Here is a 14,443-nt window from a genome sequence, read left to right on the forward strand (position 1 = left end):
GAGGAGATAGAGTACATACTGACTCTACCTGTTGGAAGCACAGGTTGACAGTCTTTCTCTAGTCTTGTATGTCTAAGAAAATGGATGGCTTACCAATTCAAAAAGTCTGGCAACGAAATGGAAAACACAGAACTACCCATAAGTAACATGAAAGCAAATGTTGAAGTAATCCAAACTCCTTCCTCATTAGTAAAACCCACGTGAGGATATAAAAATGTTATGTGAACTGCTGCAAGTAAGTATAGCATACACTGGAAAAATAACTGATAAAGGAATAATTTAGTACAAAAATCATTTTCGGGAAATTACAAACCACCACTGTGGTATAATATGGATCTAATAGATTTACGTTTAAAAAGTACTTTTATCATTAATGGTGAACAGTGGAGATGTTTATTAGACCAACTTGGTCAATAAGAGGCCACATAATTTAATGTTTGATAGAAGTTATGCATTTTCTGTATGTTTCTATTACAAGTTGATGCAAGAAAAGAAAAAACTAAGTTCAAGTTTGAAAAGAAAATGGAGTTTTAACTCTATGTATTCTGTGTCCATAAAGCAGTGAGCTTCAGGGTTTTTTAAAACTTAAATGTTCCTCAATTAGATAAATAAAATTTATGTCAGAATACAATGAGGATAGATGGAGTATGCAAAGAAAAACAAAGATAAGAAAACTGAAAAAAAAAAAAAATTCTGCTACCGTGCAGAAGTGCTTCCTCATAAAACAGAGCAAATAGAATACATGGCTGCAGAGCCACAAAGAAATATAATCAACAATACCATAATGAATTATAAACTTAATATCCTATACATAAACCCCCAGGATTAGAAACTGTACTGTAATCCAAAGAACCACTTTACTTTTCCTGCCTTTCCCTGCATTCAAAAAGATTCCAAAAGATACCAGTGACCAAAAAGCAGGAGATGCCCTTAAATACTGCTAGTGTACAGCCTCTTCTTCATTAGGACAATGCCCAGTTTATTTCCTTATGTCTGCTAAAGCATATCTCTAATCTTATAAAGCACTGTGAAATTTCTGCATATGTAATATTCCTTAAGAATACCTCGTTACAAAGTTCAAACTTCAGAATCAATCTGATATTAGTAATTGTAAATGCAAATACAAACTAAACACTTACTAAATGAAGACCATCATTAAGGCAGACTTACATGCAAGCTTTTCCCATAGTATGGAAAGTACATTAAGTCAATCAAGCCTTCAGGAGGAAAATAATTTATCTCAACCATGCCTTCTTCCTGTGATTTGAGACAGCAACAAAATTAAAAGTTAATATCTGCTTGCATAAAAATAAATACAAAATTAGAATTATAGCCCAATGATAAAGCACAAGATGCCCCAAAAAAGGCAACTGAGCTAACAAAGTCTTAGAATAACTTCCAAAATAGGTTTGGTTTTGGCAAACAGTTACATGCTGCACACATCTGCTACAGTAAGGATTATTAACAGTAGTATTTAAATTAGTAATCAAGTCAAGACAGCTTGCCTTCATGTTTCCCTTATGAGTCAAAGCAATGGGGAAGGGGAAGAGAGTATTCATTGCAATTAATAGTTTAACAACAACCAAGAAAATCCCCTATATAAGCTAAAATTCCAAGTGTCCACAAGCAAGCCTGTATATTTTGGTGAAGCAACAGCACATCCACATTTAAGTTAAAAGATAAAGATTAATTTCTGTTTAAAGCCAGGTTTTTAAGCCTCTTAAATTTGGAACAATACAACCCTTCACAAAGAACTATAGATCGTTCCCTGCAATGGTCACTATTCCTAACATTTGTTCAGCTAGTCTTGGAATACTAATAGGCTACGTAAAAGGAAACACAAATTTTAAATGGTGATGTTACCAGAGTTCCTGTGTATCATCATCACCTTAGAGGAACAATATACATATGCATATCTTATCACTAGACTTTCCCCTCTAATCTCAAATCTTCTAATAAGCAGCAGCTACCTACAAAGTTGCTGCCTAATTTCTGACTAAGGAGTCACCCAATCTGTAAGATACACAAAAGTATGTATGTATGATTGAGCTGTCCCAGCCACAGGCTATCAGTATATCGATACACACACCTCCTTATATACAATATTCCTCAGGATTGTGTATCCTGGCAGAATGTCAAAACTACCACAAGTTCAAACCACTAGAAAATGCTCACATCTGATGTGACTTTCTATAATAAGGTAAACTTTTTACCATGATAAAGGGAAATGCCACTAAAACTACCACCACCCCCCCACATGCTAAATGTATCTTCAGAACATCACTGTTTGTTCAGAGTAATTCACAAGTTCAAAGTGCACTAGTAACTTTCATTGTTTTTTTCTATACTATCATATACAACAGCTGCAATTTTTAAAAGATACGCTACAAAGTTCAGAAGACAACTTCACTAACAGAACTAAGCAAAAGAGGAACTCAAAGATCAAAAAACAGTAAAGAATAAATCACAGTTCAAGGACACCTTCTCCTCACCTCCTCAAAAGAACATACAATATGCTGTTTAGGATATGGCCACATTCTTGTCCCTTTGCAGTCTAAATTATTGCAATACTTAGTAAACATATATTGAAGTATTTTGGACGTTGAGGTAGCAAATTTAATTACTAAGTAGAAATGTGTTGCTTTTCGCCATTATTCTTTATTTTATTTAAAGATCATGAAGCTGAAAATACTCATTTTCAAATATATTTCAGAAGTAACAGTTTAAAAAAAATCAGAGTACGGAATAACATAAAAAGAGATAAATAGGAGTAGAGCTTTCTGGAGCAGCTAAACACAAGACATTCATGCAGTCAAATATATATGCATTAGGCTACTCAACGCAATAGCAGAGAGGTTCTGGGACATGCAACTGCCTGTCTCATGCAACTGCTGGGGTTTGAGAGTTTCTTTAATAATTAATTAATCCTAATTAATATACCTACACAATTTAAAAAAACATAACAAAAAACACCTAAACAAGCTGCATTTGCTGAAGAGCTTCAAGAATCAGTCCATTACTGAGTGTCACTTTTTCTGCTTACCATTTACAATTCCCACAACAAGTTGCAGTCAGTCAGCAAACCTAAAAATCAGGCCACTTAGCTGGACAGATAGACTTCTACCTCACTGACTGTGTCTACCACACTGACTGTGTGAAAGAATAATTTTAGAGATGTTAAAATAATGTACAAAGATCGAAGGAAAGAACTTGGGCAAGACTGATCTGTAATCATTTGAGAAGAAGAAATGGTGTAACTGCACAAGATAAAGAGCAGTATCTGTTAGTAGAAACTGTAAAACTTCTTAAGATTCCTGTCACAAAAAGCAAGATATCTCGGATGCTGAGTATCTTGACAATAGCAAGGCTATTTTCTTCTCTACAGTTAAAAAAATACATAATGCATCAAATCTACCAATTTTCAGTAAAGGCAGTTTTAACCTGAAAGAATACTGCTGCAAGATGTTTCAGTGCACATGAAATTGCGTACCTCCAGCCCAAAACTAAAGACCTAAAATGCTAATCTTCAAACTTCTTGGAAACACAATCCTTTTTTGGCTTCTTCTCTTTGTGGAGATCCTCAGGACTACAGCAGGTCAGTTCCTCTAGGGTGCAGAAGGTAGAACCAGCTGGAATTAGTGTCTGACACTGCAAACACTCACTTCCCTAACCTACAGAAATTACAGTGACGACAGCTACCACTGTGTGGGGGCAAAGGGCATCTCCAACTATCAAGTGTGCCGACTTTGAAATCACAGATCTATCTAGTATTTTTCTATTTTTAAAAAATCCCATAGGAAAAGTGCAGGGAGAAAAAAGAACAATCACCTCACAGGAGAATGCTTGAAGAACATAAATTTCAAAGTGCAAAACTTAAATGGCGTTTCAGGTGGCAAAGACTGGCAGGATGCGCAGAGAGAAGCTATTAACCTTATTTTGTGTTTGACTAAAAAGAAATTTTTTTTTTCAATTTAAAAGTCAGATTGTGTTAGTTCCAGGCAGACACTTCTCCAAATTGCTCTCAATAAATGTAGAACTCTAACTATAAAGAACAAGAAATATTTAAATATATAGATGAAGGGGAAAGAAAAATTGGTAAACAGCAAATCTACAGGCGGAAAAAAAACCCCACAAACAAAAAAGAGAACATGAGAGTAGGATTTCTGCTCTGCTCAATTAAATCAACTTCTAAGCAAAATCCATCTTTGTCACTCAGACGTTAAAGATTTCTGATGTAAAGATTAAGACGTAAAGATGTAAAGATTTACGATTACTATTAAGTTGCATTTGTGCTATGAACGTCACAAATACGCTTACATGTTCTATGAAGCTAATACCAGCACGGGGTTTATTTTCAGAAATGCACGCCACTCAGATTAAACTTTGCAGTACACCCTGAATTCTTTTAATCCATGTTTACTGACCACAACACAGAAGGCGAAAAAAACCACAAAACCAACACCATCACCACAGAACATATCAGTTACTTTAAGACTAGGTAAACACCCTGAATAACAGAAGCAACAGAGAAGTACAAATGGCCACTACACTTCAGCTTCTGTTATAAGCCAGTATTTAGGAAACATTCAAATACAGTGGCAGATGCAACACAATTAAAAATTTGTCTGCAAAATGCGCAAAAGCCTATTGGTTATCCTTCTCCACCTTTCCAGTGTGCACACAAGAGGGTCACAATTCACATCCTTGCATCAACAAGATCCAGAAGAGCCACAAGATATTATTTCCAGGTAAACATTCACCTTATCCATTACAAAAGAGGAAGAGACCATTACATAGCACTCACATCCTAAAGAGTCAAAGAAATAAAAATGGAATTGGAAACAAGGCCTCAAAAGCCCATGTAAAGAACAGCGTAATGCTTTAAGCTTAAAGTAAGAGTTTCAATAAGCAAAGGGCATAAGAGAAAAAAGGAGAAGTTCTGTAAAAATCAAGCATAGACAAAAGGAGAAAATGAAAGTTGTTGATGCTGCTGCTTTGTTATCTACAGAGAAGGATGAATTGTAACCAATACTTAAGCTTTTCTAAGCAGGTAAATCATGATGAGCTAGGGCAAGAATAAGCTAATTTAAGATAAAATAGATGCACTCGAAGTAGCAAAGCCTTTCCCTGCAAGTCAGTAAAGAACTAGTACGATTAATAATCTTAAAATTTAAAAACACTACACTTGCATAGATCAGAGAAATTCTAACTAGATTGGGTAGAACGCAGTACTTCGTACTTAAAGAAAGAGGACAAGAAAATACATAACATACAGTACAATTTATTTGTAAGTTTCTCAAAAAAAATAGCAAAACCATGATCAACCAAGTTGTTATCAGACTTATTCTTTTGCTAGTGAGATCAGCTAAGAGGGTAAGAAAAAGCATCGTCTGTTGTTTGCTTAGTATAGCTTTTACCACTGTCTCACAGAGCATCCACAGAAGAAAGCTGAATAAAATAGGCTTACCATAAATATTTACAAATCACTGGAACATTAGTTCTCAACACATCACAAAGCATTTCAGGTGGAAATTAAAATGACTGTCCTGGACCCTATTCAGTGTTCTCAGGAAGGACTTGTGAGATGTAAAATAAAGTTCATTCACTGATGGCACCAACGCATAAGTAGTTTAAAAAATTTAAGAGAACTCAATCCCATTAAAATGATCATGAAAAATTACAGGGGGTAGAGCCAAAAACAGCAACATGAAGTTCAAACCTATGAACTTCAAGAATTCACATATACAAATAGACTGGGAAATAACCAAGTAGGTTATGTAACCAATAACCAGCAGGAAAATGATTAAAAGACTCAATGTATTACAAATGGCAAATTCACCTCGAGAGAAATTATTACTTCCAATATGATGACAGAGGGAACAATTCTGTCATTAACAATACCTCAGCTAGTGGCTAGTGGCAAACTTCACAACAAACAAAGTTTGTGATACCACATGATGAAAAATTATAAACTAGAGAAGTCAAAGAAGAAAGAGTACTAATAGAAGTAGAAAGAACTTAATTGCTTTATTCTAAAGAAACAAATAATTCCTCCAACAGAACAACATTTTTAAAGAATGGACACGAAGAAATCAGTCTCAAGTAAGAGAAGCAATCCCCTTTACTTGCAACAGACTGTCATGGGGAGATCAAAACTTCCAAAGACTCCACAAAAAAATCAAGTATTAAAATTTATGCCTACAGCAGGTACCTAGGATGAAGGCAGGAACACTTACAGTATTTGTCTCATTAACTGCTGAAATGTCCCAGCCTACATTTTTATCAGCCACCTCAAGCTAAAAGCCATGACTCCATCCCTTGCTCAAGCTACTAACTTACCAAGGCTTTCTCTGCTCCCCAAGCATTCTAGGAAAAATATGCAGAAGTCAAAGTAATTATTATAGTTGCCATAAAAACTCTGTGTAAATCCACTGGTACACAACAACTATGCATACATTACCCGTTATTGTAAATAGTTTATACTTGATTTGAAGGCTACTTTTACTCGAACAGTAACATTAGTTTCCACACTGTGTCTTACCCATCATTTATAAAATTGTCTAAGGTGCACTTGCAGCATGGAGAAAAAATAAAAATACAGGTTATGAAGTGGGAAAACAAAACACAACTCACAATAAATAAATATAACCACAAATTACATGTATGCATTTTCCTCGACTCTAAAGCAAGTCAGGTAGCTCAAATACACCTAAAGATGAAAGAACAACAACAAAAAGAGTATTTTTATAAGTACACTAAAGAAATCAAATACACAAAAACCAAACTAGACATACAGTAAGATGAAAACACGAAAAAGAAAAAGTACAAAGTCTAACAAGAAAGGGATTGAAATAAATGTTCTGACACAGTATATTACTTCACTTTTCATCCTAATTACAAGGAAAATTAACTACACAGTTATTTCTTACATTCAGAACTGACCTTAGATGTACAGTATATACGTGGTTCCCCTTCAGGCTTTAATCCAATTATCTAAAGGAGAGAAGGTTAACAATTTTATAGACTTTCTTCCCCTTTCCAGCTTTACAGACTAAATTTGATCTTTTCCCCCACTTAATATGACAGAGTTCACACAGGAAGCAAATCTATCTAGTATCATTTTTATATGAAGCACAATTTTAGACTAGGACTAAGATTTAAAGATTTCAGTTAAAGTTCAAATAGTTACAGTGGCCACAGAAAGGACTATTCTCTTATTTTACATTCAGCAAGTAACATTAATGGCTTAGATCAGTTTAGCAGTTCAAGTAATGTATAACATCACTGAAAAGTCAAATACTTATCCACTCAGTAAAGTTTTCGTCGCCTTACATAGTTTAGGAGTTACAGAATGTATGACATTCTAATTACATTTCTAGAATTCAGAGATGAAGTAAAACAGGCTTTACCTGCACGGTGTTTTAGAATCTCTTACATAGAACAGTAAGCAAAACCAAAGAGCACTGTACTCCTTAAAACAGGGTTTTTAGATATCTTGACTCAATTAATCAAAGCCAATACTTTTGAGTATTAGGATGCTCAAAAAGCTCACTTCATTTTACTCTCTGAAACACATGAACATTTAGACATTTCTAATGTCTAATAGACATTTCAGTAAATTACACTATTCCAGAAATGCAAATACCTTGAGAAGCAAACTGAACACGTATTTCAGTCCTTTTCTACAGTCATTTTTCATACTGTGGTAGTTGAGAGCACTTATACTAAGAATTAAAAAATAAGTAGGCACTTACTCTGTTCATTTTCACAAGCACGCAGGGAGTTCCCTTAGAATAGCCAAAGGTCTTATCTTCCTTTCCAGAGCATTGTCCAAGCTCAGAGAGGTTAAATCGACATGCCTTTTTAACAGCAACATCATTCTGATCAAAAATCCTTCCTGGTGTACAGTTTATGTTTTGGGATTGCTTTGAATCATCATATGCTATGAAACAGAAATAGCTGGTAAGTCAACGGTATGAAGCACACAAGTAGCCAAAAGCTGCAGATGCCTATATAAATATCTAATTTATAGTTGTTACTTGTCTAGGAGTTTTCTCAAAGGACTATTTTCAGAGCACTATGTCTCTTATATCCATCTTAACAAACACTTTTTCAAAGAAGTGGCACTGTACTCAAATGAAAAGAATAAAAGGAGTATTACAAAAGAAATAATGCTGTCCTGCTTTTCCAATCTTATCAATAATCATAACCATTAATTTCTGTACTGAAACTAATTCTAAACTAATAATGTATTAAAATATAAACCATCAAGGTTTTACCTGGAAGCCAAACCAGTTTTCCCTTTGGACATGTTCATTTCACAAACACACAGGAAAACTTCAAGTATTTCAATTACTAATACTAAATTGTCTCTACATTTATATCAGGTAGTATAACTGATGTTACACTAACATTCCAAGCTGTTTCTCACTTTCTTGTGTTTCTTGCACTTCACAAGTACACAGATCACGCTGTCACCAACGCTCATCTAACAAGTTTTATGGTTTTGTTCCCCTCCTTTACACCCCACACCCAGCTAAGCATAAGCAAATTAAAATAGAAAAAGGGTAATGAAAGTTCATCCTCAATGCAAGAGTCCAAAACCCACTGAACTGCAGGCGAGGCAAGTAATCATGCAATGTAGCATTCCTCCCAGGAACCCTTGGCAGAGCTGTGAAAGAAAAGCCTACTCATAGAAGCTTTTAGCAGGCACCAAACCTACAAATCCAGATAGATTCAAGCATAGCTTGTGTAGCTAATGAAGCAACTCATGCACACAGGTGAGATTTTACAGCACCTCATCCAATTCTGACTTACAACTTTTGAGGGGTTAAACTTAGTAGTATTTTAAATGGACTTCTGCATTTCTAGATGGTGTACAGGCAAGCATATATATAAAATAACGTATGACTTAAACTAGTGATTTTGCCATCCTTCAGTCTTGTTCTACGTTACCTTTTTTCCATGGTCTAAATTCAGTATTTAACTATTCCTGCCTGTAAATACTGTGTATCAGGGAGAAAATTAATAAATTGCAATTAAATTAATCTTTGTGTGTCTCATTTTTTAAACAAGCAAACACTCAAGTTCTTAAGACTAAAGGATTCTCACTCAGTTACCATGCCATTTAGATAAAGCCCAATCAGTTAAATCTTGATAAACTTTGCCTCCCAATACATGACCTATGTAATTTTACACTGAATTCTTTTGGCATAATGTAACTTGTACATCTTGTAGTATTGAAACAATCATGCCACCAAAGCACTGGACTAGGACCCAAAACTCTCCGTTACGTACTCCACTATTCCTCAGGCTCCCTGTCCAATGTAGGAATTGATACTTACCTTTCCCTGTAAAGCATATACTTTAATAACACACATGGCTAGAGTAAGCCTGAACTTGCATCAGTTTTCATTAGCAATCGGTAACAAGCAAAAAAGGAAACTAATGTACTTGACATTAAGACTCCTGAATTACTTGGGCAGTGCTAAGTAACTTACTTACATTCAAGAAATTTTCTAAGTGTAGAAACGTATTCTGCATATGACTGAGCATCACTCTTGTTAAAGTAAAATTCCAATGCAGTGTCTGGCTTTGGTGAAATCATAAGTCCTTAAAAAAGAAAAAGTGCAAGTAAAGAACTAAACAATTTCTCTGCCCTACACCAGTCTAACCTACTCAAAAATCATATCCATACATTGGAAAATACCTATCTGTAAAGAAACGTCAATGTTACCCCATCACAGTACCTCTTCACAGTACTGGAAGGTAGTTTGTATTTGAAGTCAAGTTATCAAAATCAACATTACATGAATTAATACTTAAATTCAATCCAATGTATAACCGCAATTCACAAACCAAATGCAACTGATTAGGAATAGCAAAATCAGCAACTTAATCACTTTCAATAAAAGAATTTTACTGATTCACTTCCCACTTTCCATATTCAACAAATTAAACTTAAAAAATAATTGAAAAAATACCCCAAACCACACCCAGAAAACCTCCAGTTAAAGCTATGCTTCAAAGCTTTAGGCAATATAGAGTGAAGCTATGATTGTATTAATCTCATAGAAACCCACAAGAAACAAAGTATTTTTAAAAACTTTATAATGCATAAAGATGGCTTGAGAAATTTCCCAATCAATACAGACAAGCCGAGTTAGTTGTTAGTCCTTTCCTCCTCAAACAGAAAGTTTAGATGTCATCTGTTTCATGGAAAATACAAGAAACTTTATTAAACCACTGCATGCGTGTCACTTGAAAGAGTGACCTTAGTCAGGCTGTGGTAACTACAAATGCTCTTGAGCTACCTCCCAGGCTGCTAGCAGCGGTCGGGGTTCCCCCTGCTGCTGCAGTGGGGGCCCAGGGCTGGCTTCATTCAGCTGCTGGCTGAGGGTACTGGAACAGGAACAATCTACAGCCAGGGAGCCAGGACCGGCAGGAGAAACAAGGACACAGATTACTGAACGCTGAAGTTCAGCTTTGTGTTGAAGGATGAAAAAGGCAGACACTGACATGGAGTTTGGGCCCTTGAGAGAGGTGAACCGTCCTTCCCAGGATGTGGGTAAAGAAAGGTACAGAATTCAATCTTAGAGATTTTTTTTGTAGCAGGTGAAAGCAAAAGGCACACTCTCTGCTAATACATACAGCCCTGTAACATCAGGAGTTGTCACTAACATGGATACCTAATGCTACTATTTTTCATCACAGCTTCAGTAGCAGAATGAAACAGCACTACACCACCAGATACTGCAGAAGAGATTAAATCTGTTCAGAAAAGGTGTATGATTGATTGCTTTATTCATACTACCTTAAGGTAACTCTTATTTAATATAAATAATCAGAAAGGACAAAAACCCTGCAGTTGTGATTAACAGAGGAGTGTCCATGCATCTGTCTCTTCAAGTATAGCTGAGAACTGACATTGCAGTTCCACAAAAGAAAAACAAACAAAGAAACAACACCCAACCCATTTTGTATCAGATAAGTTTTCTTCTAAGTTAGAATATTAAAATGGCTTGATTAATGTAAAATTTGGCGTAAGGGAAGAAGTGGCAACTACAGCAGCAACTAACTGTATCAGCTTAGGATGCCATGTAGTTTCCTATCCTCTAGCAAAACCAATTAAAACTAGATTTCCAAATGAATAAAATTCAAGGCAGGAAACAAAACTCATGTCCCAAAATTAAAAAATAAAATCAAAGCTTCTGTATAGAAAACAATTATGTAAGAAGATAAGATTACAGTGGGAAAATAATGTCATGTAAGTTGTCTTAATGTTGGATTCTTAATGCCATACTGTAGTCAATCAATCACAGCAAGCTTTTGGAAAGCATATAGGAAGCGCAATTAAGCAGCCCAGGTCTATTAAGGATTCGCCTACAGAAATGACCAAACTTCTCAACTGAACGCAGAAATTATTACGAATACTTTAAATTGGGAAACAATAAATTCTCCTTTCTGCATTACAGCAGTTAAATTATTTCCAGGGAAGCCACAATTAAATGCCTTGATGACTGACAGTCCATATAAAACTAAAAATACCATTTTTGACTGCAAATTACTTTGCACCATTACAGTCATCTTCTGGCCTCCACACTGAACTGGGATTCAACAAAATACAAGGTAATTAGTAACATGGCTGAAAAAAATCACTGAAGGGGTTTTACACACTAAATTGTTTTGCGGAAGAAGATATTGTTATTATCTATAGAATTATATTGTAAATGAAGGACTTGGATACTGTTTTCCAAAGTGAATATGACAAAGTAACTAAACTAGTCATCAATGAATTAAACAATAATTTGAAGAGATTTATTGCTTGAGGGGAACTTCAAAAACATCCTAAGAGGAAAGGACTGCTCCAATTCCAGTGGATCACAGCCTGCCCAGAGACTATGGTGTCAATTCTACAGAAAAAGCTATCTGAAGGACTGATGCATAGACTGGGAGAAATGCAGGATTTGGGCTCTTCTAGTGGATCAGAATTAGCAGCCTCAACATAGGATCACATCTAGGACTGTAACAGAGATTACATTACCCTACAATTCCAAGAGGGACTTAAAAAAAGGGTTTTTAAATCATCTGGATTTGATTGATACTATTATATCCCAGTGTACAATGCAAGTCAAATATAAATTATAAAATAAATCAACTGTGAGATTTCCAAGTATGTTTAATACAAGAGTAAAACCTTTGACCTACGCCATCCAGGTTTTGTATGTAGAATTTTTTTTTTAATTTAGAGTTTTACAGCCAGGAACATGACATGTTTCACTGCAAGTGAAAAATGACAGAGTTAAAGAGAAACATTAAAACAGAAATAAACAATTTTACTAACTCTTATGTATGAGTAATAAAAGACACTGTAAATTTAAAAAAATTAATTCAGAGATGCTATAGGAATTCTTAAATTAAAAACTAATTGTAGCATACGTACTTTTTTTAAACAAACATCCTTTATGACTTATTTCAAAACAAAGGAAAATTAATACCCTGAACTGTGAGAGGCACAATAGAAAAAATGTCACTCAAGTCCAGTATTAAGTCACAGCTACCCACAGCTCCATCCATTACCAAGATTCTGACTACCACAAAGGAAATGTGGAGAAATGGTCAACTAAGCCACTTTTTCTTTTTTTTTTTTTTTTTTTAAACTAAGAAGGTGGTGGGGTTTTATATTCCTTTCAGCCTTTAGCACATTCTTATCTTGAAAAAACACCACAAATCCTCAAGAATCCCTTCTAAGAAGAAGACACTTGTTAGAGAAGGCCTCAACATTACATCAAAACAAATTCTGTTCAGAATACAGAGACACTGGCCCAACTGCAATTTGCTCACACAAAGTTTGCTGTATCATCTTAAGTGTTGATGCAGCTGCAAGACGCTGGTTAATTTTAAGAGTCTAGAGTTCAAAAAAGGAAAAAGTGTTTTAAAAAAATAATGTTGTCTAATTGCCACCAAAATATTCATATCACATAGCCATTTAGTTTTGTTGTGTTTCAAACATAAATTTGGTCCCTAAGCCAAGTTATTATAAAATTTGAGATATCTTATCAAATTTTCAGGTGGCCCAGTCATTTAAGTTACATATACAAATCAAATACTTACACACTGTCCAGAAACAGTAACTAGAAAACACTAATCTCTTTGGCGTAGTTAAAAGTATGCAGAAGCATCTTTTAAATCTTTCAGTGAAAATCCTTATTTTTTTCCCCCCAATATGGAGATACACCAAAATAGAGCCTATAATGACAGATTTTAGTGACATATTTAAACCAATCTTTAAAAAGGGAGAGGGAAGGGGGGAAAAAAAAAAAAAAAGACAACCACTTTATTATTCATTTTTATTTGTGCAGGGTTTTTTTTTCCTGTCACATATAGCTCCTTGAACCAGGGAACAGTGGGGTGGGACTGGATGCGCATGTACACAAAGGAAGCAGTAGCTCCAGGAAGGAAGACATCACTTTCAGTGGCAGCTCCATGTTATGTGGACTTCGCTTCATCATAAAATGGGACCCTCTGTCTTCAGTGGATCCCTACATAATAGGTCAACAATGCCTGAAATCCACAGACGTTCCATGTCAGTTGAAAGCTGTCTAACACTGTAACAAAAACTCTGGAAATGCCTTCGTATCATAGTCCTTACATGCTCTTGAGCGGATTACCCCCATAGCACGGCCTTCCTGTACTTTCTTCAAAGCATCAAATACTAATCCCAGGTGGCCTTCCATCTGATCCAAGAGAAATGGTTTATAGTATCTTTAAAGCAATTTGATTAAATGATAATCCCACTTCTACAACAGCATGTTGTATGGATGTGCAAGTTAAATTGCGGTCTACATATATGACAAATTCAACTGAAAAGAACTAAGAGAAAAACTAGCAAAAGTTAGCACATACACACAGAAAGCTACTGACAATTTATGCTATAAACATATATAACTTGCCTCACATCAAGTTTTACCTTCGAAACCCATAATTGAATACTAATCACAGTTTTCCATATGCAGTTATACTTCAACAAACTCTCAAATGAAACTTAGCTGTTAAACCAGACAGAGGTTTATGAAAAAATAAATACACTGTTACCTGGACTAGAAATCCGGTCACGATATTTTGGTATATCACTGCTCAGTGTCTGAAGCATAACCCACATTGTGAATGTGAAGAGTGCTGCTAAGAAGCCATAAAATACGAGATAGAACAGTAAGATCAAACCTGTAAAGAAAAAGGTAAAATTACTGGTTTTGTTTCAGCTAATTCCATTACCTATTTTGAAAATCAAAGTGGGAAATGAGCAATACAACATTTGGTTTTGCCCCCCCAAGTTCCTTGCCACTCCTAATTGTAGGATCCAGAACAGGTAGGAAGCAATTGGTACTTTAATAACATAGTTGATCTTTGAGAGAATTCCACACAGAGCATTCATTCACACATA

General features: G+C 35.2%; 1 protein-coding gene across 1 annotated transcript in view; it reads right to left on the reverse strand.

Moving 5' to 3' along the window:
• The window catches only part of ATP1B3 (ATPase, Na+/K+ transporting, beta 3 polypeptide), a gene marked incomplete at its 5' end in the record, with an annotated part of 17,399 nt that extends 3,176 nt beyond the window's left edge, over positions 1-14,223 (reverse strand). The window contains 5 exons of the mRNA XM_010294821.1: positions 1,171-1,257; positions 6,943-6,993; positions 7,755-7,942; positions 9,505-9,612; positions 14,095-14,223. Coding sequence (XP_010293123.1) covers positions 1,171-1,257; positions 6,943-6,993; positions 7,755-7,942; positions 9,505-9,612; positions 14,095-14,223 — 563 coding nt within the window. The remainder of the gene's footprint in view (positions 1-1,170; positions 1,258-6,942; positions 6,994-7,754; positions 7,943-9,504; positions 9,613-14,094) is intronic.
• Positions 14,224-14,443: the final 220 nt, after the last annotated feature.

This window comes from Phaethon lepturus, unplaced genomic scaffold (assembly GCF_000687285.1).
Source record: "Phaethon lepturus isolate BGI_N335 unplaced genomic scaffold, ASM68728v1 scaffold14789, whole genome shotgun sequence".
Classification (NCBI taxonomy): Eukaryota; Metazoa; Chordata; class Aves; order Phaethontiformes; family Phaethontidae; genus Phaethon; species Phaethon lepturus.